Below are 23,418 nucleotides of genomic sequence, written 5' to 3'. Positions count from 1 at the left end.
GGTAAGGGCACTGTACCTCTGACCTGTGACGCTCAGACAGCCCTGTGCTGCCCCTATGCCCAGCCACCTCTCAGTGTCCTGTCAGCAGCCCTCCTGGGCTGAGCTTGGGGACCGAGTCCTGCTACCAGAGGGATGTGTGAGGGCTGCCAGGGCCACAGGGCTTTAGGGTCCAGACTCTGCCCAGCCTGCAGGTGCAATTCTGGGGCCCCAGCCAGGCCCTTGGCCTGACCAAGCTGCAGAGCTGGTCTCCTCTGGTCTGAGCCCACAGGACCGATGGCCCCAGATGCCTTGGGGGAGGCTGGGCCAGGCCCAAGGAGCACCCCAAGCCCACCTTGCCCCGTGGCCCGTCCAGAGGAAGAAGCCAGCCTCGGTGTGTGCGGTAACAGCTTTAATCAGTGGTGGCCCCTCACCCTCCTGCACTCAGGCAGGAAGAACCGTTTCTCGGGACTGAAGCAGGCGCAGTGTGCGGTGGTGCCTGTGCATTTCTCACACCGTTTCCTGGTAACTCATGTTTACAGTCAGCACTGCTGCGCGGCAGCAGGACAAGAGCCCACGTCACCAGGGCCAGACCTGGGCACAGAGAGGCAGGGCTCCAGTATTTATATATTATACATATATATATATATATATTTCATGTGTATACACAGATAGTTTTCTCTCTTGAAAGTATTAAAAAATTGATCAACCTTCAATCTATAAAAAATACCTACTCTACATGATAGAAAAATCTTTCCTCCAAGTTTACACTGATTTACACCCAAGGCTTTCCCCAAAATGTACAATACGAGGCAACATCTTCAATCTTAGTGTGGAAGGTGGGCCGCGAGGAGGACAGAGCGGTGCAGGGCAGTGCACGTGTGCACACAATGGGGTGGCCTCAGCCCACATGGGAACGCCCCGGGCATGGCAGGCTCAGTGCCTCCCGACCGCCCCTGGGTAGTGCAGGTGCCAGGAAGCGCCAGGCGCAGGGCAGGAAGGCCTCCCGCTCTGCCCGACATCCTTGGAGAAACTTCCCTGCCCCACCCTCCTGCAGAATGCACCCTTGCGAAGAACAACGATTTGCACGGGAAACAGGGTTCCAGACATTTGGTTCTGGCCCAGGAAACGCAGATTTTACCCAGGGCAGCAACGTGTGGAGAGGGTGTGGACTCCAGGAGGCCAGGTTGGGCCACACCTGTCGAGAAGCAGCACCTGCACCTGAGGGTCAGAGGGGGCTGGTGGCATCCACCTTGTCCAGGGAGAGTTCCACACAGTCAGAATCTCAAGTCCTGGTTTCAGAGAGGAGGGTCCCAATGGCTCCCGCCCAGCCCCCATAGGGGATAGATCCCCCAGAGCTACGACAGCGAGGGCTGGGCCGTGGGAATGGCCGCAGGGCCTGAAGGACCCTGGACCCAAAGCTGGACTGTGGTGGCCCTGTCAGGCGGGGTGACAGCCTGAGCAGCTAAGGGAGAGCCGGGTGGGGCCACAAGCCAACCACACCTCCCCATCCTTCCCATACCGCCACGCCCAGTGTGAGGATCCAGGGGCCTGTACGCCATGCGGGAGTGGCCAGGCGTGGGCAGCGCAGCGTCAGGGTGCACGTGGCAAGCAGCACCCTCAGTGGGACCTGCCTTCTTCCTTCCTTTCTGACAGGGATGGACAGCAGGAAGAAGAGCCCAGCCTGAGAAACCACCTGCATCTCTGCACAGAGAGGCTCTCGGGCCCATCACTGCTGAGCAGAAGTGTGGACGTCCATGTCAGGCCGACTCGGGGCTGGGAGGCTCTGGCCCCAGGACCGTCAGTGCTGACGGAGGCCCAGCCAGCCCTCACCTGCTGTGGGCCGCAGCCCTGGGGCTTCCCTTTCGCCCTCCCTCTGCACTTCCCTCTGCCCCCTGCCCCTTTGGCAGCCCCGGTCTTCACTGGGCCCAGCCCAGCCATGTGAGGGCTCCCTGTAAGCTCTGGGCTCAGTTGACTGTGGGACCTGCTGGTCTCAGCTCCTCGTGGTGTGACGGGGCCACCCCAGGGTGCTGGCGGAGTCCTGAATCAGCCTGGGCTGGGCCCTCTTGCCTCTACTTGACCTCCAGAATGGACGGGTTGGTCTCCATGATGGCCACGATGATCCTGTCGATGTAGTCCTGCAGGCGGAAGTTTATCTCTTCCTGCTTCTGAATTGCTTCCATGAGCTGTAGGGAGAGCAAAGGGTCAGAACCGTGGTGCATGAGCCATAGCAAACAGGCCACAGACCACAGTGCACAGACCACAGCACACAGGTCACATGCTACAGCACACAGACCACAGCAAACAGGCCACGGACCACAGTGCACAGACCACAGCAAACAGGCCACAGACCACAGACCATAGCACCCAGACCACATGCTACAGCAAATAGAACATACACTACGGCACACAGACATGTCATAGCAAATAGACCACATGCTACAGTACGCAGACGTGTTACAGCAAACAGACCACAGGCAACGGCCTAAAGACAACAGTGTGCAGACTAGGGTACGTGACCTCATCCCGGGAGACAGAGCTGATCTCTGCGGCCAGGGACTCCGAGAAGGCGGTGGAGAAGAGGCTCTTGGCGCCCTGGATGCTGAGGGTTATGATCTGCCCGTTCAGCTCCTCGTTCTGCTCCTTAAGGCTACGGTTGTCCTGGGGGGCACAATAGCGTCACTGCTGGGCCACGGCTCCTGCTAGTGGCTGAGCCAGGGCAGGACCTCCAGTGTGGACACTGGCCCTCCATGTGCTTCCCTTCCCACCCAGTCTTCCGGAAACTTCCACAGGGGTACGAGGGTGTGAGTGGCCCACACGGGCCGCACCTGCTTCAGCCTGCGGACCTCCTGCTCCAGCTCGCTCTCTCTGGCGCGGCTGTGGTACTCCTGCAGGCCCACGCTGCTGCTGCGGCCCCGCCGCTGCTCCGCCTCCAGCTTGAAGAGCTGCAGGTGCTCTAGCTGCTTGCGGAGGTCCTCAATTAGCTGCGGGGTGACCACCGAGGGGCCACTGTCAGTCACCACTGGCTTTGAAACCCTAGTGGTCTGGCCACCATCTCTCAGGGGGATAATGACACGTTTCCCAAAGCTGCCACGCGCCAGCACTACACCAGGAGCAGCACGGCCACGGGAACAAGGGCTCCTCGCCGCCTGCTGCAGGAGCAGCTGCACCTGGATCTCAGCACCTGGCTGAGAGCAGAGGGGCGGGCACGGGGCACTCACTCACCTCCTGGGTGGCCTCCTTGTCCCTCTGGAATTGGTGCCTCTCCTGGCTCAGCCTGTCCCCCATCTTCCTCTTATTCGCCTGCTCCTCACTGAGCCGAACTGTCAGCTCTTCAATCTCATCCAGCAGCTTCTGCTTCTCCTGCAAAGACAACAGCCTGCATGGACACGTGTCAGCTGCCCGACCCATCTGTCCCCCAGGACGACCCCTCCATTCCCTGACGCTGGTGTGGTGGCCCCGTGCTCAGAGTGCTGTCCTAGCCTTCCCACCAAGGCCACCCTGCCTCGTGGCTGAGGGGCACGCCTCAGTGGTGGGGAGGCAGAAAGGACCCTCACACGGATAGGACCGACCCCGTGGCTGTGGGGTCCAGCCTGGCTCCTCTGGCTCAGGTAGTCTCGGAACATCCTACAGTTTTGGAGATTTCCAGAAGACCCTTGGTGAGAAGGCAGGGGATGGAGGCTTGTAAGTGAACCAGCTGGCACATGGGTACCCCATGGTGGCCCTGGAGCCTGCCCCTCAGAGAATACCGCTCCCTGGATTTCCCTGGATTCAGACCCTCAGTTTAAGAGTGAATCTCTGGGCCCTGTGGATACTGAACCTGGGTTGGGGGGGAACCGGAGGCTGGGCAAGGCCCGGTGTCTTCCAGCAAAGGGACAGTGACCTGAGCCCGGAGCTGGCCTCGCTCCCTCACTCACAGCACAGCTCCCTGGTCAGCAGCCGCACCCCACAGCACACCGTGGCGGCTGCGCAGACCCCCGTCGGTGTGGGGAGCAGAGGGCCCAGGGCTGCAGTGCACCGGCAGCTCACCTCCTCCAGGCGCTCGATGCTGGCCTTCAGGCAGGGTGTGCAGGACCGAAGCTCACTGTTCTCCTCGTCCAACTGCTGCAGCCTGCACACAAGAGCAGGGCTGGGGTCTGCTCCCCAGGAAACGGGCATCCGCGGGGCAAGGAGGAGCGGTGTCCCCAGCCAGCCTTGCTAGGTGCTGCCTGGTGACCCACAGATGCCCCGGTGACCATGGCCAGTCTTTAGGGACCCACCCAAGGGCTTGAGAGCAAAGCTTTCTGTAGTCCACAATAGCTTTTTTTTTTTTTTTTTTTTTTTTTTTTGAGACAGAGTCTCGCTTTCTTGCCTAGGCTAGAGTGAGTGCCGTGGCGTCAGCCTAGCTCACAGCAACCTCAAACTCCTGGGCTTAAGCAATCCTACTGCCTCAGCCTCCCGAGTTGCTGGGACTACAGGCACGAGCCACCATGCCCGGCTAATTTTTTATATATATATATATATATATATATATATATATATATATATATATATTAGATGGCCAATTAATTTCTTTCTATTTTTATAGTAGAGACAGGGTCTCGCTCAGGCTGGTTTTGAACTCCTGACCTTGAGCAATCCGCCCGCCTCGGCCTCCCAGAGTGCTAGGATTACAAGCGTGAGCCACCGCGCCCGGCCCACAATAGCTTTTAAATACACTTTGGGTTTGGAGATATTTTAAGCTCACAGAAACGTTGCAGACACAGCGCAGTCTCTATGGGCCTGCCCAGTTCTGTAGCCCCCGGTGCTGTCACCACGGTGCACCCAGGACCCCAACACTGGGACATGCTGTTGACCAACAGCATCCCGTTTTTCCCGTAGGTGTCCTTCCCGTCCCAAGCCCCCCTCCCCCACTGCACTCAGTCCTTGTGTCTTCCACGTCCCCTCTCGTCGTGACAGTCTCCTGGACGTTCCTACTTTGTCACAACCTTGACAGTTTGAGCAGTCCTGGTCACATAGACTGTGTTTGTCTGATGCTTTCTTTTTGTTTGTTTTATTTTGAGACAGAGTCTAATTCTGTTGCCCAGGCTGGAGTGCAGTGGCCTTATCACAGCTCACTGCAGCCTCCAACTTCTGGGCTCAAGTGATCCTTCTGCATCAGCCTCCCAAGTAGCTGGGACTATAAGCACGTGCCGCCATGCCTGGCTAATTTTTTCTGTATGTTTTAAGTTGTCCAGCTAATTTCTGTTTTTTTAGTAGAGATGGGTCTCCCTCTGCTCAGCCTGGTCTTGAACTCCTGAGCTCAAATGATCCTCCTACCTTGGCCCCCCAAAGTGCCAGGATTATAGGCATGAGCCACTGCAAGCTGGCCTGATGTTTTCTTGTGATTAGACCAGGTAAGGGGCCCTTCTCGTTGCACATGAGTGCACCTGGCACCGTACGACTCTCGACTCCTAGCAAGTCCCTGCTTTCTCACCCACTCTGTCCTCTGGAAGCCTGTCCCTGAGACGTCTGCCACATTTGTTTGTACAACAGTCACTGGTCTGTGTCACTACAGACTCAGGCACTTTTATTTTATACTCTGGGCAAAAGTCCAGGAGTATCTTGACCAGTTTGATGCTTAGATCATCGGTCCCTAGGAGCTTTCAGTTGATCCCTGTGTCCTTCTGACCCACCCCACCAGTGTGTCCATGTGTGATTTGTTTCAGTTTGAGCACTTCCTTGCTTTCTGGGACTATAAGCTACTCCAGGCTCCACCCCAGAATCGGCCATTTCTCCAAGAAGCCCTGGCTCTTTTCCATAGTCCAACTGTCCTCACCATCCTGTCACCCTGCTGTCCCTTCTGATTCACAGCATCTGGTGTGAGACTGGACCCTCTGGGCAGCACAGGGCTGGCAGAAGGAGGGCCTTTAGGTGCCCTGGACCAAGGAGGGGCTATTCTTGCTTTGCAGAACCGACAGTTAAGCACAGTGGCAGAGCAAATCCACATACTCCTTGCCCCGAGGACACCCTGCTGGCCTCTGGTGGTCACCTCATTAAGCAACAGGAGGCCGCCAGGGTCTAGAATGCAGTAGCACTGACTCGGTGCCTGGGGCAGGCAGGAGGCTTGCTTGGGAGAGGTGGTGACACTGAGCTCCACTTGCTCCCCCGTCTGGGCCCCACCCCACAGCCCCAGTGGAAAGGCCCCAAAGAAGATGCCACCTGGGGCTGGCAGGTGAGAAGCACACCTGTATTCTGCACCCACTCAATTGCACTGTGCCAAGGCCAGGGAACACACACTGTCCTGGCTGCCCTGGCTCTGTGTCCCAGGAGAGAGCACCACTGCAGCGGCAGGTGAGGAGGCCTCCCTGTCCAGGTGACCCCGGCACAGCTGACTGTCATCTCTTCCTGCCACCCACCTTTAAAATGCCCAGGAGCTCTTCTTAGATAAGGTAAAAATGTATCATCCTGCCTTTAAGAGCTGGAGAGGAACACAAGCTAAAGAAGCTGGCATATTCTTTTATGAATATTTAAAGCCACTAAAATCTACAGCAGTGCAGGCTCGGTTAAACTGTAAGAGATAACTTCTCTCACTCTCATGACCCAGAGGCACAGGAGAGGAGTGCTGAGTGAGAGATCACGCTAGGATGGGGACCCAGGCTCCTCTGCTAACAGGCGTTTCCGTTACCTGCTGGTGGACACGTTTTAAAGACGTGAAGAACCACCCCTGGCAAGCATGTCTGTAAACGCACGCCAGGTACCTGCAGACAGAGCTGTGGGGGCCACTCAGGCAGCACCTACTGCTCTAAAGTTCATGCCTTTAGGCTGTGTGTTACTGTAATAGACGGTGTAGTTACTTCCCTCCTTGCCTTGTGTTTTCCGACTTTTTATGACTCATTTAAGGCTTATGCCTCCAGATGAGCATAAAAGTAATTTTGAAAAGTTTCCTTGAAAAGAGCTTGATCTTTCGATTGAGATACATCAGTAGGATAGGCATTCAAAGAAGCTGACACCCACATAGGGTCAAGTCTTTGAACTCAGGTCTGTGGCCTTTAGGAGATTTTTAAGGCTTTATCCACATAGGTTTTTCCCATTTCCCCAAATCAAGTTTATCCCTAGACCATGCACCCTTCTGGGGGCAGGGCACTGCTCTGGAGGGTCACGCGCTACCTGGCCTGCAGGTTCTCGATCTCGATGCTCTTCTCTCTCTCCATCTTACACAGGAGTTCCTTCTGCCTCCGGGTCTCTTCCAGGACCACCTCGCAGGCTCTCAGCTCCTGCTCCTTCAGTTGCTCCTCCAGCGCATTAGCTCTGCAAAGGCGAAGGGGAGGGGGTAAGCCTACTGGAGGCCCGGGGTGTGCAGTGGCTCCCAACTTCATCCTTTCTCCACCTGTGCCTGGGGCAGCTCCAGGACTTGAGAGAGCACTGCCTGCACCTGGGAGGAGGACAGGGGTGTGTCCCAGAGCCCTGGTTGGGCAGTTCTGAAGCAGGAACATGCCTCCCAAATGGCCCTGGGCCCCCACAATGAAGGTGCCAGAGGGGCAGGGACAGTCTCCCTGCACCTCCACCCCAGCTGACACCCATAGGCGCTGTCTGCTCTGTGGATAGAAGCCCTGCCTAGAGGGCCCCAGGCCTGCCAGGGCCTCTTCACTGACATTGGATCCACTCGCAGTCACCAAACATGATGAGCAGCTTCCAGTCCAGACACGCAGGGCTTTGAGGTAAAGCCAGAAAGTACCAGGTTTCAAGGTCCACATCCTTTCCCGAAAGTGAACATGAGATCCGACATGTGGACCATGGCAGTTGAACACCATTGGTGTTCAGCAAAAAAAGTTAGCCAGGCATGGAGGCGCATGCCTGTAGTCCCAGCTACTCAGGAGGCTGAGGCAGGAGGATTGCTTGAACCTGGGAGGTTGAGGTTGCTGTGAGCTAGGCTGTACCACTGCACTCTAGCCCGGGCAACAGAGTGTGACTCTGTCTCAAACAAACAAACAAAAAAAAAATAAGCATGGGAAGAACAATTTAAAAACCCAGTATAAGAGTTGAAGGAGATTGTATATTAGGACTTTAGGTCAAAAATTAAAAAAAAAAAAAGCCGGGCGCAGTGGCTCACGCCTGTAATCCTAGCACTCTGGGAGGCTGAGGCGGGCGGATTGCTCAAGGGCAGGAGTTCAAAACCAGCCTGAGCGAGACCCTGTCTCTACCAAAAATAGAAAGAAATTAATTGACCAACTAAAAATATATATATACAAAAAATTAGCCGGGCATGGTGGCGCATGCCTACTACGTAGTCCCAGCTACTCGGGAGGCTGAGGCAGTAGGATTGCTGAGCCCAGGAGTTTGAGGTTGCTGTGAGCTAGGCTGACACCACGGCACTCACTCTAGCCTGGGCAACAAAGTGAGACTCTGTCTCAAAAAAAAAAAAAAAAAGAGTTGAAGGAGAAAATTTTAGGATACTATATAGAAAAAGAACATAAAGACAAAGTTAGAGATTGGGAAAGGAAAAGAAACTGAGAGAAAAGGCCGAGTAGTCGACTGTGTGATCAGTAACTGACGGGACAGGAAGAGACTGTACAGAAAAGTACTCCAGAAACCTTCCTGAGGCTGAAGGACACATGTTCCAGATTTAAAGGCTGACAACTGGGTGTATAGCACAGAAACCAGTAAAAGATCCTCATCAAGTACCCAGGGTAGGACATACAGGTTGCACAGAGAACAGCAGGGACTGGCACCAGCCTGGGGTGGAAGCTATTGGAGCAAGTCCTCAAGTTCTCAGGGAACCCGACTTCTAATGTAGAATTTTATACCCAGCTAAACTGTAGGTGGAGGCTGGGGTGGGGAGAATAAACATATTTTCAGACCTGAGGGTTTCAAAGAAATTGGCTCCTATGTATCCTTTTCCAGGTCCCTATGAGGGGATGTCCTCAGAAAATGAATATGCAAAAAAATAAAACATGTGGGGGGCTCCAGAGAATAAGGAACCAAACACAGGAGCAAGCACACAGAATTCCTAGGATGGTGGTGAGTGGAAGAAAGCCATGCAGCAGGGCTAGAGAGCAACTAGCTCAGAGTGGGGCAGATATTTAAAAATGGGAACATCAAGAAACAGCAGCATAGGCCAAGTGCGGTGGCTCACGCCTATAATCCTAGCACTCTGCCAAGGCGGGTGGATTGCTCGAGGGCAGGAGTTCAAAACCAGCCTGAGCAAGAGTAAGACCCCGTCTCTACTATAAATAGAAAGAAATTAATTGGCCAACTAATATGTATATAAAAAATTAGCCAGGCATGGTGGTGCATATCTATAGTCCAAGCTACTTGGGAAGCTGAGGCAGTAGGATCGCTTGATCCCAGGAGTTTGAGGTTGCTGTGAGCTAGGCTGTTGCCACGGCACTCACTCTAGCCTGGGCAACAAAGCGAGACTCTGTCTCAAGAAAAGAAAAAAAGAAAAAAGAAACAGCAGCATAAACATGTTGCTCAGGAGAACTGACTCCGGCCGAGCCTAGGGCGGAGGCCTGGCCGAGGGCTGGCATGAAGCAGGAGAGGAGAAGCCACACGCACATGGATAATTGACACGTACACACCAGACTAGACATTCTAGAACAGAATCTTGACTTTCAGCTCGAGAAGACAAGGAGACAGTAGCAATGGTCTCTGGAGATGCAACGTATACTCAACACACCACTGGAACCCATGCCCCTTCAAGATTGTGGCTGGCACCTCCAACAAGCTTTGCCGCAGGGGCTGGGGGCAGGCACTTCCCTGGTGAGGATACCAGAGTGGGCAGCTGCTAAGCCCACGGTCTCCACTCCACAAGAGAACTAGTTTTCAGTTTGTTAAAATGTGCAAGTTATGCCTACAATACGACGCATTTTAAGTTCACAGGGCAGACACCTCCTGGAGCTGAAGGACAGGTTATGAATGTTAATTTGCAGGATGGTAACACTGAGGCAGGAGTCAAATGTCCTCTGTGGCGGGAGTGCCTGGGTCACATTGCAAATGCCCTGCTGCCAACACAAGTGCACATGGGCCTGTGTCCAGCGCTGTTCAGAACTGAGTCCAGCTGCGCAGGTGCAGGATCAGGAAGCTGAGGTGCAGTAGGTCTGAGCCCTGGTGGGAGGCTGAGAGGAGCTAGGAGGTAGCCCGGTTGTCAGGACAGAGGCTCAGGTCCCACAAGTGCCTCTCGGGCCTCCCTGTTGCCTCAGCCCCTAGAAGGCTGTTTGTGCTCCCACGGTGCCCAGCTGCCTGCGGCACACCTGGAGAGCCAATACCCCAGGCTGAGCTCATCTTACTCTGCACCAGAAACCTCACTGCACACTGGTGCTGGTCTGAAAATCAAACATCACTCTACGGGTGAGAACACCTGTACCCTCTCCCTGCAAACACCACAGCTACACTGTTTCCTCTTAGGCACTCCCGCCCAGTGGTAATTAGGCTGCCCATTCTGTCCCTGATGTAGCAGTTTCCACTCGTTTCATTCTCTGCTGCTAGGAACTTCTACAACCTATATTCTTCAAGGATAGATCCAGCCCTTGCGTAGACACCACTGCTGTTCCTGCTCCTCCAGCACATAGGCCTGGGGCTGCCCCTCACGCCCAGTGCCTCCACCTGCCGTCTCCGAGGCCCTGGGCAGTCACCTGAGCTCCCTGAGTCTCGGTTTCCTCATCTATGAAATGAAGACAGCAGCAGTACCTGCCTCCCAGGGAGAGTGTAAGAACAGGTGAGATCGTGTCACAGGGCAGATACCCCATCCTGGGACAAGTGCTCACAGCTGGGCATATTTCCTCAGGATGGGTGGATGGGGTCTCAGACACAGGGTCACAAGCTGGAGGATCCCGACAGTGATTGCTAACCAGCTGCAGGTGGACTTCCACCCTGTCCCGCGAGGGCTCTCAGGTCTCTAGAGAACTGGCTGAGAGAGGCTCACGGCACACCCAGCAGAGTGACGAGGAGCATGACGTCTCCTTGTGGCCTCACTCCACGCTTTCCTGACTGCTTGTGGGCCAAGCACCAGGTCCTGTGTCCCTCTGTTGCCAGCCCTCCTCTTCTGTGTGGGTGCGGCCGTCAGCTGTTTCTGGGACGTGAGGCAGTGCTGTCCCCTGGCTTCTCCTTTAGGCCCCACGTGTGTCTAGGGCTTGCAGACGTGGCCATGGAGAGCACTGAGTCAGCTGCCTCGAGCGCACAGCTAGGCAACCCGCCGCTCCCAGCACAGAACAGATGGGCAGCTCAAGGTGAGAGCCACACGCCGCACAGGGGCCACAACCTGCTCTGTGCGGTATAGAAAGCGGCACAGTAACAGGAGTGCACAGGGGGCACGAAGCCACAGACCCCAGTTTCCCGCCCCAGGCTCACCTGTGCACCAGCTGCAGGTTCTCCTGCCGCAGGCGGCTGTGTTGCTCACCGGTGGCCACAGTGTCCTTCTCCAGCTCCAGCACTCGCCTTTCCAGGAAGACAACCTTGGCAACAAGACCACAGCTTGAGGTCAAGTAGAAGGAAGTGGGGGCTGTGCCCAGGGAGCCACCTGGAAGGCAGCGCTGGGGACCTTCTGAGCACTGGCACAGAATCAGAACCACCCGGCTAAGCTGGGGTTGGGTCTAACTCAGTTTTGGAGGCTGTCCTATTAACCCAGTGCAGTGCGGCTCCCCACGGAATGAGAGCTTGGGGAATGATGTCACCCGACAGTTCAAGTGCACACATCACCAGGAGTTCTGAGGCCTGGGGGCAGAAGAGGCCCTTTGGGCTGATGGCCACCTGGGGCAGCAAGGCCCAGGCCCCAATCCACACACAGGAGCGGGCCCAGCTCTGCAGACCCAGTCAAAGGAGGCGCCATGTGTCCAAAGCTATGAGGGACAGAAAGGCCCAGGACTCAGTCCTTCCTTCAGGGAGCTCACAACAGATGAGACAGACTCCCACAAAGTGGGAGAAGTGAAGGCAAGCAGAGGCAGGCACAGTGTGAGATCAGAGATGTCATAGGGAAGGGTTATAGCAGGAAGTGAGACAGGGCTGAAGAAGGAGGCAGGGGGTGCCGGAGGAGGAGGGGATGAAGGAGGCAGGGGGTGTAGAAGGAGGAGGGGGTTCAGGAGAAGGAGGCGGGGGTGCAGGAGCCATGGGTGCAGGAGGCGGCGGGGGTGGTGGTGCAGGAGGTGGTGGTGGTGCAGGAGGAGGTGGCGGGGGGGGGCAGGAGCAGGGGGTGAAGGAGATAGCAGGGGTGCAGGACGAGGCGGCAGGGGTGCAGGAGGTCGCGGGGGTAGTGCAGGAGGAAGTGGTGGGGGTGGTACAGGAGGAGGTAGGGGTGCAGAGGGAGGTGGGGAGTACAGGAGGTGGTGGGGTGGTGCAGGAGGAGGTGGTGGGGGTGTAGGAGCAGGGGGTACAGGAGGAGGTGGGGGTGCAGGAGAATGGGGGGTGGAAATGGTGGGGGAGTAGGAGGAGGAGGTGGGGGTGCAGAAGGATGGGGTGGTATAGGAGGAGGTGGGGGGTGCAGGAGGATGGGGGGTGCAGAAGGATGGGGTGGTACAGGAGGAGGTAGTGGTGGTGCAGGAGGAGGTGGTAGGGGTGCAAGAGGAGGAGGTGGGGGGTACAGGAGGTGGGGGTATAGGAGGATGTGGGGTGCAGGAGGAGGCAGGGGTGCAGAGGGAGGTGGGGGGTTGCTGCTACCTCCCCTTCATGGGGTCAAGTGGCTCCTTGAGAAGCAGAGCCGTTATGGCAGAGGCCACCCTGCCTCCAGGTGTGACCCACCCATGCGAAGCTCAGGGAAGAGCCCGCTCCTTATGCTGGTGGCTCTGCCACCCCTGCAGGCCAAGACCCTCGTCTCCCACACCCAAAGGCTCAGATCCTGCCTCCAAGGGTCTGGTGAACTCCATCTCTGGGGTCCCCATGATGCTGCCAGCATCACCCTGCTCCTCCTGAACTGACTCTGGGAACACAGGATCACACATGCTAAGAGGTGCCTCTCGCAGCCATTACATTCCTTTCTGTTGCCTCTTCGTGTATGACACAAAGTGCTCCTTCTTTATCTCTAGGCAGCTACACCCCTAGAGGAAACTTGCTACGGAGTGTCAGGGCTGGCCGGTGGTCTCATTAGCCCCATGGCGCCACTGCCGCCTCCTGCTGTGCTAGTTATCCTGAGGGGGTTCACCTGATGTTCCAAATTCCCCTCCCCGTTCACACGGCAGCAGGCCTGGCCAAGCTGCTCAGACAGGGGCTGTTCTCTCCATGCTGCCCCTGCTCTCTACGTGGGGCCATCCAGCCGCCCAGGGCCTACCTTGTCAGCAATGTCCTCCTCTGGGCCCTCCACGAGCTCGGTGGGAGAGTCCTCTAGGGCCTCCATGGTCAGGGCCCCCGACTGGTGCAGGTACCTATGGCAAAGAAATAGCAGCAGAGGAAAGGGGAAAAACCAAAGGACAAGTTCTTTAAACACAAGTGTTTCCAAGTCAATCTGAAAAGCAGACAACAGCATTGCCTGGGTTTGGGCACCCCCTGCTCTGGGAAGGTCACCTCCCGATCAGAGCACTAAACAAAGGGGGTGTCCTGGGCCAGAAGGCTTTACCAAGGGGCTGGGAGCAAGCAGGTCCCACTCTGTGGTCGGAGTTCTCCTCGCGCTCTTTGGAGCCTGATGTGGAACACGACCTTGTTCCTTGCCGGCTAATGGCACCAGGGTACTTTGTACCCAGGTGCAATAAAACACAACACTGTTCTTAACCACAATATGAAATGATCTCGTTCCACCAGAGGCCCATGAAACCTTCATTCAGGATCTTGACTTCTACACACATCACCTCTGCACACTCTCGATGTCTGATTTTCAAAGGTACTCCTGTGGCAGTGACAGCAGGGGACCCGAGGAAGGTGTGGATCCCAGAAGCCTCACTCAGGGTCACACTTGGAGCCTAGTCCACCCACGCTGGGAAAGCACATGGGCACCTGTGTCCTCTGCAGCACCAGGTCCTGCAGCCGTGAAAGGTACTGGCCAGCCCGTGGCAGGGCCACGTGACCTTGCAGTCTAGCATAAGCCCCCGGTGCCCTACACACCACAGCCTTAGGGCAGGAGCTGCTCGTTCACTGCTGGTGCCTTAGCAGGTGCTCAGTAAGCACACGTTCATAATTACCACGAGTTTACACTGACATCACTAGTTGTGGCAAATCTATATCTACCCTAATTTGCCTGGAGTATAAAAAGCTCTCAGAGTATTTGTACGGAAGTGCCAACAGCAAGTGTGCATGTTGAGTTTCTTCTTCTTTCTTTCTTTCTTTTTTTTTTTAAAGACAGAGTCTCACTCTTTCACCTTGGCTAAAGTGCAGTGGTGTGATCATAGCTCACAGCAACCTCAAACTCCTGGGCTCAAGCGATCCTTCTGCCTCAGCCCCCGAGTAGCTGGGACTACAGTGCACACCACCATGCTCGGATTTTGTTCTATATATTTTTTAGTTGTCCAGCTAATTTCTTTTCTATTTTTTTTTTTTTAGTAAAGATGGGGTCTCACTATTGCTCAGGCTGGTCTTGAACTCCTGAGCTCAAACGATCCACCTGCCTCAGCCTCCCAGAGTGCTGGGATTACAGGCGTGAGCCACTGCGCCCAGCCCCAGACAGCCTTATGCTCACAGCTGTGTGACCTGAGAAAGCATGGACCCTCTGTGAGCCTTCCTCTCCTATGAAATGGGGATCTGTGGCAATCATGAGGCTTAAACAAGGACATGCATATAAATAGCTTTGCTAAGGACAAAGCACAAAGTAAGAATTGAATAAAATGCTAATAAAAATTACATTGAAAATTTTTATATTACCAAGTATATGAAATTCTATTTCCTCTTTAGTACCAACTGAGCTTGTACATTTATTCCTTTTTTTTTCTATAAATGCTCTAAGGAGGAGGGAAGGAAGGGTTTCTCCACCCCCAGGGACTACAGAGCCCATGAATGTGCAGCCGGGGGACACACAAGTGCTATCTGGGGCTTTGTCTGTGGATCTCACCATTCTCAAACGGGTGCCGACGATGGACGTGTTCTTGGCCAACTGCTGCTCTTTTTTTTGTGACAGAGTCTTGCTCTTTCACCAGAGCTAGAGTGCAGTGTCATCAGCATAGTTCACTGCAACCTCAAATTCCTGGGTTCAAGCGATCCTCCTGCCTCCGGTTCCCGTGTAGCTGGGAACTACAGGCACCACCCCCATGCCTGGCTAAATTTTCTATTTTTTGTATAGACAGGGTCTTGGTCTTGCTGGTCTCGAACTCCTGACCCTAAGCAGTTTTCCTGCCTCGGCCTCCCAGAGTGCTAGGATTGCAGACATGAGCCACTGCGCCCTGGGCCATTGCTGCTCTTAAACACCTGTGGTCTTGACTCCGAACATGATGTCACCCCCAGGGCAGGAAGCTGCCGACCACAGACCCCAGAGGCCACCCTGAGGAGGGGCCATGGCCTGGGGCCTGTCACCGCTTCTGAACCTTACTAGAGGCTCAGGTGCGTCCAAGGGCTGACCAGGGATGGGAGGCGTGACCATCCCTAGGCACCCAGCATGCGGCCTTAGCACGTGGCCACCAAGGATAAGACTGAAGGTCCTTGGAATGGTGAGCTGGGGGATTTTATATAAACCTACCAGAAAGGGAGAATTCTTAAGCCATCCACCCCCACTTGGGAGATACTCCCCCAAGGAGAGGGAGCTGTGGAAATGCCTAATGCACCCAAAGGGAGGCAGGTGAAGTCTGGCAGGTGAACAAGGCACTAGGACCCCTGAGACCTGCCTTCCACCCCAGGGACAGGGCTGGGGGGGCCTCCTAGTGCTTCTTCCTGTCCTGGCTGGGGCCAGCTCCGCGAGGAGCCATGGGCTCCCTGCACACTCAGCGGACCTGAGAGCCACTCCATCTCACAGGGAGAAACAAGGCTCAGAGAGGTTGGGGATGTAGTCAGGTCACAGAAGCTACAACTGGTGACTGCAAAACCCACCGTCCCAGCAACAATGCACATGCGAAGGGCTGGAAACTATGAAAAGTGAATTATGACAGTTATTTCGTGTTTCCTTAGAATTCTGGTGGCAGATTTAGGGCAAAATGGCAGCAGATTAAAATTTAATTCTAGAGGGTGTTTCAAAGGGACAAGTAGACATGAAGCCCCAACAGCAAGCCCCAGGGTCTGTCCACGCCCCAGGCGTGGGAGCCACAAGGCGATGACTCAGCCAGGTTTTCACCAACCGTCGCCTGTTTGGGGTAAAAGACATGACGGGAGTGAGAAGGAAGGTGATGCTGAAACTGCACCTGCAGTGTCCTGGGAATTCTTACCTTACTCCTACGAGCTCGATGCTATGCTGAAAGGGGTGAGCAAGAAAACCACCAGAAGAGGTGGTGCGATGACAGTCACCTCTGCTTCCTCTAGAGCCTGAGCCCTCGAGGGGATGGGAAACAGAAAACAGGGCTTCCATCCACAAGGTCACAGAGCAGAAGAGGAGATGGCAGCGGACGCTGGGCAGCAGAGGACAAGGGACATGTGGACCAGAGAGCCAGAGCCCTCCAGAGAGCCCAGGAGAACTCGAACCTGAGTGCACAGAAGCCAAGACAAGGGTGGACAGAGGCTGTGCAAGGGACAGTCAGCACCACACTGGGAGATTGGGGGGGGGGCGACACACTGGCCACAAACAAGAAAGGAAACCACAGCTTGGGGACCTAACGATGGGCAGGCCGCAGCACAGGAGTGCCAGCTGCCAGGCGGCACTCTGCCTGGAGAAGAGACCTGGGCCTGTCAACCACACGCCAACAAGGGCCACCCGCTGGGCGTGGGCACTCACTCCAACATGACAGCACCCTCAGATGCCCAAGGGGAAACCTCTGACGGAAAGCACAGGGCCCAGCAGAGAACTCCAGGGACAGAGACAGGAGAAGGCTTCAAACACATACAGGGCTTTAGTGGTAGGCTGCCGTGAAAAAGAAAATTCAGTGATTTTTGGTTTTTTTTTTGAGATAGGGTCTCTGTTGCCTGAGCTTGAGTATAATGGTGTCATCACAGCTCACTGCAAACTCAAACTCCTGAGCTCAAGCAATCCTCCCACCTCAGCCTCCAGAGTAGTTGGGACTACAGGCGTGTGCCACCACACCTGTCTAATTTTTTAATTTTTTTTTTTTTTTAAATTTTTGCCAGGCTCATCTTGAACTCCAGGCCTCCAGCAATCGGCTCCCACCTTGGCTCCCAAAGTGCTAGGATTACAGCATGAGCCACCATGCCCAGAAAAGAAAATAATTTCTAAAAAAATGTATGGGGAGGTGCAAAAGGAGAGCTGGGACCCTGACCCAGAAAGTGAAGAAAGTAGCAAGAGGGTCCACCGGCGCCCCTGGCACCAGCCACATGAGGAGCTCTAGAAAGTGGAAGAAGAAGCACGAACTGTCAAAGACACAGGGCAAGAAAAATTCCAGAATTATGGGACACCAGCTTCCAGATGGAAAAGACACAATCTTCATTTTGCCCAGCAAAATTAATGAAAAATAAGGACTTGAAACAAGATGCATCATAAAATTTCTGAACTTTAAGGACAAAGAAATCATTTTAAGAGGTTCCAGCAAGCTGAGTGTGGCGGCACATGCCTGCAGTCCTGGCTACTGAGAGGCTGAGGCGGGAGGATCACTCGAGCCCAGAAAGTTCAGGGCTATGATGCCTCACAATCGTACCCACGAACAGCCACCACACTCCAGCCCAGCCACACAGTGACCCGACTCTTAAAAAAATAAAAAAGAAAGCCATCCAGGGAGGGAAAAATAGTCACAAAGAAAACAAATCAGAAGGCATTAAACCTCTTGGTAGCAACTCTCGTGCTAGGAGGTAATGAACAACGCCTTCAAAAAGTCTAAAGGAAAATTATTTACGATCTAGAATTCCACACCAATCCAAAATATAAAAGTAAAGTAACTACCAAAGTTTCAAAAAAGGTATTCCCTGGGGTAGCTCTTTTCTCAAGAAGCGCAGGAGGACGTGCTAGACAAAAAAGGAGGGAAAAACCCACGAAGGCAGACAGGGATCAGGGAGCGAGAGGATTCAACTTGGAAACAAAGCCGCTCAGGGGGTGTGAGGGAGACATGGCCAGGACCACAGCCGTGAAGCCTGAACAGCACCCTGTGCAAAGGAATGTCCCAGAACAAGCCAGAGAGGAATCTCGTGCCCTTCTGCAGGGAAGCCAGGACAGTGACTCGAGATGAAGCAAGTGAAGACATGGTAGCCATCGCCACTGGTAGCAGCATGACTCGTCCCAGGAAGGGGGTGCAGTAGGCGCGACACAGTTCCCTGAAACGCACAGGCCCCTGGCGAGCCCTGGATGCTGATCTGAGTGACAGCCGGCAGGTGGGGAGGGAAAGGTGCACTTGGCCACCTTCCTTGGCAGGAAGCCTGCTGAGAGCCCAGGAATGCAGATGGGGACGTCCTTAGGAGTCGGAGTTTGGCCCAGCCCTTGACTTCGATTCACCTTGGGAAGTGCAGAGGACTGGGAGGTCGCTGGCTTGGTGGAAGGCTCCAGACCCCAGACCCCTTGCTGGGCCTCACCTCGAGCTAACCTACAGCAGACATTGGGGGTGGGTGGCCCTGTCCAGACCGTGCAGTGGACAGGACAAAACAGTGCACAAACAAAACAGGACAAAAGCCAGAAGCTTCCAACACACACTTTCTGGTCCCAGGTCCAGGTCCAAATCCACAGCCCCGGAAATTCTTTTTACAATCTATTCCCTCAAAATACTCAGTCCCAAACCATGAAAAAAATCTTTTAAAAGTTTTTTTAAAATGCCTTGGAAAGGGATACTTTCTAAAATGATTCTTTTAAAACTATGGTGAGTCATGCATTTCAGAAGAACACTGTTCAGTAAGTAATCAAGGATCTGCCTACCTTGCCACCTTCTTGCTGGAAAGCCGCTTTGCTGGACTGTGCAAAAAACAAAATAAACAGGAAAATCGTGTCAGAGAACAGAGAGGAACAGGAGGAGACAGGAAACTTGGGCTGAAGAGATACGGGATGGGGCGGCTTTTCCATGCTTGGCTGTGTGGCTCCCTCCCCAGCAGGCTCCATGCACAGAAAGCCATGCGGCAGAACGGGCAAGGTCAGCGCACAGCATCAGGGGCTCTGTCAAGGCCTCTGTGAAGTCTCATCACTCCACCCCCATAAGAAATTTCTAGAGGAGGCCATACCAGACCTCAATGCAGAGGTCGGGCCTAGACCCGCCAGGTAACTGCAGCAGGTCTGAGCCGTCGGCCGACGCTATGTCCCAAGATGCTTCTGAAGCCATGTTACCCCCCAAACACGTGGCCAATAGACGCCCCGAGCAAAACAGGACACGGGCTCATCTGTAGCAGGAACGTTTGTCGTTGGTTCCAACTCAGGCACTGACACTTCACGCTCCAAACATCTGCCGCGGCACTGACTTGGGAGACCATTCCTGTTGCCATTTCAGGGCCGTAAATGTGGCTAGTTACACACTGTCTGACTCAGCCACCCACTACAGCAAAAAGGGCCAAACTTACCTTATCTCCCATTTCCAAATTCCGGAGTTTTATATTTTCCAATTTAACTGCTAAACTATTAGCCTCAACCTGCAAGAAGACGCATGCACCTCCCCGAGCATGACAATCATCGCTGCTCTTGAACTCACAGGAGCCAGACAGGCCAGCTCCCTCTTTCACTTACTTAACACGGACACACCCATGATTTTCTTTCAGGACGGGGCAGAAACCCTATCTGGGGAGAAGCACACGCTGTGCCAGTCGTCAATGTGCTGCCTCTCAGCTCCAGGTTATTCCTTTTGACTAGTTCTGTGGGAGTGGAGCAGGGCCCTGTGCATGCATTTCCTCGATGGAAGGTGCCAGACGGGGACCTGCCAGGAAGAAGGTATATTCCTGGTCCCAGGGGGCCCCTTGGCAGGATCCTGCGGCACGTGCAGCCTCCCCGTGGCTTCCCTGTCGCCAGCTCCCGGGAAGTCCTGTGGTGCAGTGCCAGAGGGCCGTGTTCCAGTGAGCTCTGGAAAGCGAGCCCAGTCTTGACACACAGCACCACTACGATGCCTCTGCCACCCAGGGGGCCACAGCTGGCGGTCCCCCGCAGGTCCACGGCAAGCTGGATGGGGAGTGGCTCTCTCTGGGGTGCTCCCCACAGACCATGGGGTGGGGGCTGCCACTGTGTACTCTTCAGAGTCTCTTCGCTCATCCAGCTGACCCTCGTCAGTCCAGGCCTGTGATTCTTTACCTTAAACTCTGGTTCAAAGTACGGCGTGGCTCCTCTTCTGACTGGCCCCTGACTAAAAATGTATGTTTTAATACAATCCTAATTTTATCCTAATATCACTGACACTCCCTAACACTCATAGGACAGGACAGATTGGCTACTCTGTCCACCTACTGGCCTCTCAGGGACCACACGGCAGTCTAGCAGCTGGGTTTGTACTGGACACAGACTCTGGGCAAAGCAGACGTCTCAGTCTCTGCATAACGTTTGCTCTGACACAGGACCCAGGTGTCTGGAAACTCGACCGCTGTCGGTGTGCTCTGCGACCCACCAAGCAGATGTCATGTCTGACATCACAGCTTCTCCGCATGGTCTGGAGGGCTAAGTCACCTTCTACCATCCACCAAGCATGACCAAGTTTTTTTTGGCAATTCCATGGAAACCAGGAGGCAAGATTTAAATCTCCTTAACTGAATGTTTAGGGAGACATTTTCTGAGAGCTGCACCTGTGATTACACTGTATTTAACAGCACACTGACCCACCCTCGTGGCATCTTTATTAGGGAAAGACAGGCCTGAGGCTGCACACAGGGCCCCTGGACGTGCTCAGCCACATCCTAGTCCCCTCTCTGCCCACAAAGCCCAGCAGAGGCAACCATGGCCATCCTGGGGCAGGTTCTCAATGTGGGAGAGGATTACTTCTCTGCCAAAAATCTTCAGAGAATGAGCGATGAGACACGTGTCTCTGTGCTTACCCTAAAACACAGAGATGACAGACCTCTACTCAAGCCCACTTGGCTGAGAGCAAGTCTGCGTGGAGAAAACAAACAGCTCCTAACCAACTAGCTGGAGCTGCCTTCCCCAAGCACTGAACACCATGCTGAACATACACAAGAAGTAAAAAACCAGTTTCCCCTAAAATAGATGGCAGCAGACCTTTTGGACTGCCAGATGCCAGACTGCCTCACGTCTCCAGGAAGACCCCTCAAAAAGCACTTCTGGTTTCTTGCCAACCCTGCCAAGATGCCCTGGTGCAAATGCGAGGCCCCTACCCATCCTCTGCACCTAACTGGGTATCTGGAGGCCTTGCGTTTTGCAGTGTTGTGCGGGACATAACATTAAATGTGCTGGCACTGGAACTAGAAGCAGGACAGCAGGTCCAACGAGGCTGTCAGCAGTGAGGATCGCTGAACAGAAGGAGCCAGCCTTCCTGAAGCCCCAGGATGCGGGGCAGATGTGGAGGCAGGCTCCCTGGGACAGGTAAGCAGCTCCCAGAAAGACCTCCAAATATGCTGAGACCATCAGGACAGTTCACCCTCCCTCCCAACAGGCCAAGGCCCCTTCTTGCAGGAAGCTGCCCTGTAGCCCGCAGCACGTCTGCCCAGCACGGGCCTGACCCAGGCTGGACGGGGTCCAGAGATGGAGACAGGAACTGAGGGCTTGAGCACCGACCACCCTGGGGGTGAGGAACAGAGACAGAATGGGGACTGCTGGGGCGGGAAGCAGCAGGCACACGCTGGGATCCCAAGCACCCATTTTTAAAAACAGGGTAGCAAGGCTACCTCATATAATAGCATTTTGGGTAACTCAGTAACCAAAGGGGTTTCCTCTGGTAACTGAGTCTAAGGCAGCCTAACAAAAATGAGTTCCAGGAGGGGCTCACCTTGAATATACCCAACTCTGATTTAAACGAATGTTCCTGAAAGTGTTTACAAATCAGTTTTTATTTATTTTGCTTTGCAAAGATTTTATTTTTGCTTAACATGTGACTTCTTTTTGTTTTCTTAACAGTGTTTTTCACAAGCAAAAATTATGAATTTTCTTTTTTCTTTTCTTTTTAATTTCAGCATATTATGGGGGTACAAATGTTTAGGTTACACATACTGCCCTTGCCCCACCCAAGTCAGAGCTCCCACAAATCAGTTTTTAAAGACCAAATCTTTAAATTTCCCAATTCTGTCTCATATAGGTCCATTAAAGAAATCTTTTAGTAACATGCAGAAAGTATCCTCTTGCACCCGATGGCCAGCACGGCATCTAAAGATCATTTCCGCCCCGGTTAGACCACTGCATGCACACAGGAGTGGAGGGCGGAGCGCCAGGCAGGGCTCAGGCATGCAGGGCGGGCAGGGCCACAGGGAGAGTCCTGCCGTCTCAGCACTCCCCTCAGTCAGGAGCTGGGGCCGGCTCGCAGGAGTGCTGCCCCAGGCCAGGCCAGTGGGGGGCTGTGAGCAAGGCGAGTCTCCCTCCCCCCGGGCACAAAGAGTGAGCCAGGCACTAGTCAGTTACCTATTCATTTCAAGATCATTCAGGCGCGCAGAAAGATCCTCAAGGCGGTTGATTTGTTTGTGGCACTGGCTACAGTAAAACTCAAAAGCCTCATCAATGAGGATGCTGTGCAGCTTTGCAGCCAGCGGGTCGGCGCTAGAGAGATGAGAGGCGTCAGTTGAGGAGAGCGAGGGCCCGGCAGGTTACCTGCGACTCCTCTTGAAGGGTGACCAGGACAGGACAGGACAGGACAGGATAGGGCAGGACAAGATGGGACAGGACGGGGGCTGAACAAAAACACATCAGAAGAGAATGCGCTGTGGGACATTCTGGCTCTTACTTCTGACTGCGGTGAGCCCATACCCCTCCAGTGACCTCTGGGGGCCTGTGGCATACACCCGCCAGCAGGAGGGTCCTGCACACAGGCGCTCCTTCCTGGTCAGGTGCACAGAAGAAAAGAGGTGTGGCCGAGAGCCTCATTGTATAACAAAAGGCTCTTCTCTAAGGTAAGAGACTGAGCTCCCTACTTTCTCCTTGGCCAAAAACACATCAATGCCTCAACGTGACAGCAAAGTCGTCTCTGGGTGGAGTTTTAGTTACTGCGCTGTGTTAATAACTGCTCTAAAAGCCACCAGTATCAAAAACTGTGCATGGACGGTGAATCAACAATAGTTTTATATGGCTCTTCTGTTTACAACACCCCCAACAGGAACCTCGGGTCGCTGTGATGAGGGACGCAAAGCTTGTGGCCTCCCTATGAACAAATGCCCTACATGTGAAGAAGAAGAAAAAAAGTTATAGAACCTAGGTGGTTGGTGCATGGATGATCACTGTATAATTCTTTCAACTATACTGTATGTTTAAAAAATTGCCTAATAAAGTATTAGAAAATTAAAAAGCAACCCAAAAAAAACAAAAAACCATAATTTTGTGATTTTTAAGACCTGAACTGAAAGTTCAGAATTTTAATTTCTGGTGACTCTATAACCTCCTGGGTCCCCAACTCAACTCCTGAGGGCTCCAGTGTGCTGGCAGCTGTGACA

The 23,418-nt window shown here is 54.1% G+C and overlaps 1 protein-coding gene and 1 non-coding gene across 5 annotated transcripts in view; one reads left to right on the top strand and one right to left on the bottom strand.

Moving 5' to 3' along the window:
• Positions 1-373: 373 nt before the first annotated feature.
• The window catches only part of RAB11FIP3 (RAB11 family interacting protein 3), a 76,284-nt gene continuing 53,239 nt past the window's right edge, over positions 374-23,418 (bottom strand). For 2 of the 4 annotated variants that reach the window (XM_012737811.2, XM_012737813.3), the window contains exons 6-15: positions 22,397-22,531; positions 18,779-18,814; positions 13,193-13,286; positions 11,284-11,387; positions 7,105-7,245; positions 4,006-4,087; positions 3,202-3,339; positions 2,805-2,960; positions 2,497-2,637; positions 374-2,162 (exon numbers count right to left, since the gene is read on the bottom strand). In XM_012737811.2, the coding sequence (XP_012593265.2) occupies positions 2,049-2,162; positions 2,497-2,637; positions 2,805-2,960; positions 3,202-3,339; positions 4,006-4,087; positions 7,105-7,245; positions 11,284-11,387; positions 13,193-13,286; positions 18,779-18,814; positions 22,397-22,531 (1,141 nt within the window). In that variant the 3' untranslated portion in view covers positions 374-2,048. The remainder of the gene's footprint in view (positions 2,163-2,496; positions 2,638-2,804; positions 2,961-3,201; positions 3,340-4,005; positions 4,088-7,104; positions 7,246-11,283; positions 11,388-13,192; positions 13,287-18,778; positions 18,815-22,396; positions 22,532-23,418) is intronic. The other 2 variants (XM_012737812.2, XM_075994906.1) reach the window with 2 other exon arrangements.
• LOC142862512 (small nucleolar RNA SNORA11) lies at positions 23,028-23,152 on the top strand. Its single transcript, XR_012913598.1, has one exon. It is a non-coding gene; the product is annotated as a small nucleolar RNA SNORA11 (small nucleolar RNA).

Source organism: Microcebus murinus, chromosome 19 (assembly GCF_040939455.1).
Source record: "Microcebus murinus isolate Inina chromosome 19, M.murinus_Inina_mat1.0, whole genome shotgun sequence".
NCBI lineage: Eukaryota > Metazoa > Chordata > Mammalia > Primates > Cheirogaleidae > Microcebus > Microcebus murinus.
The sequence above is the reverse complement of the archived record's forward strand: the minus strand, read 5'-3'. Positions and strand labels throughout refer to the sequence as shown.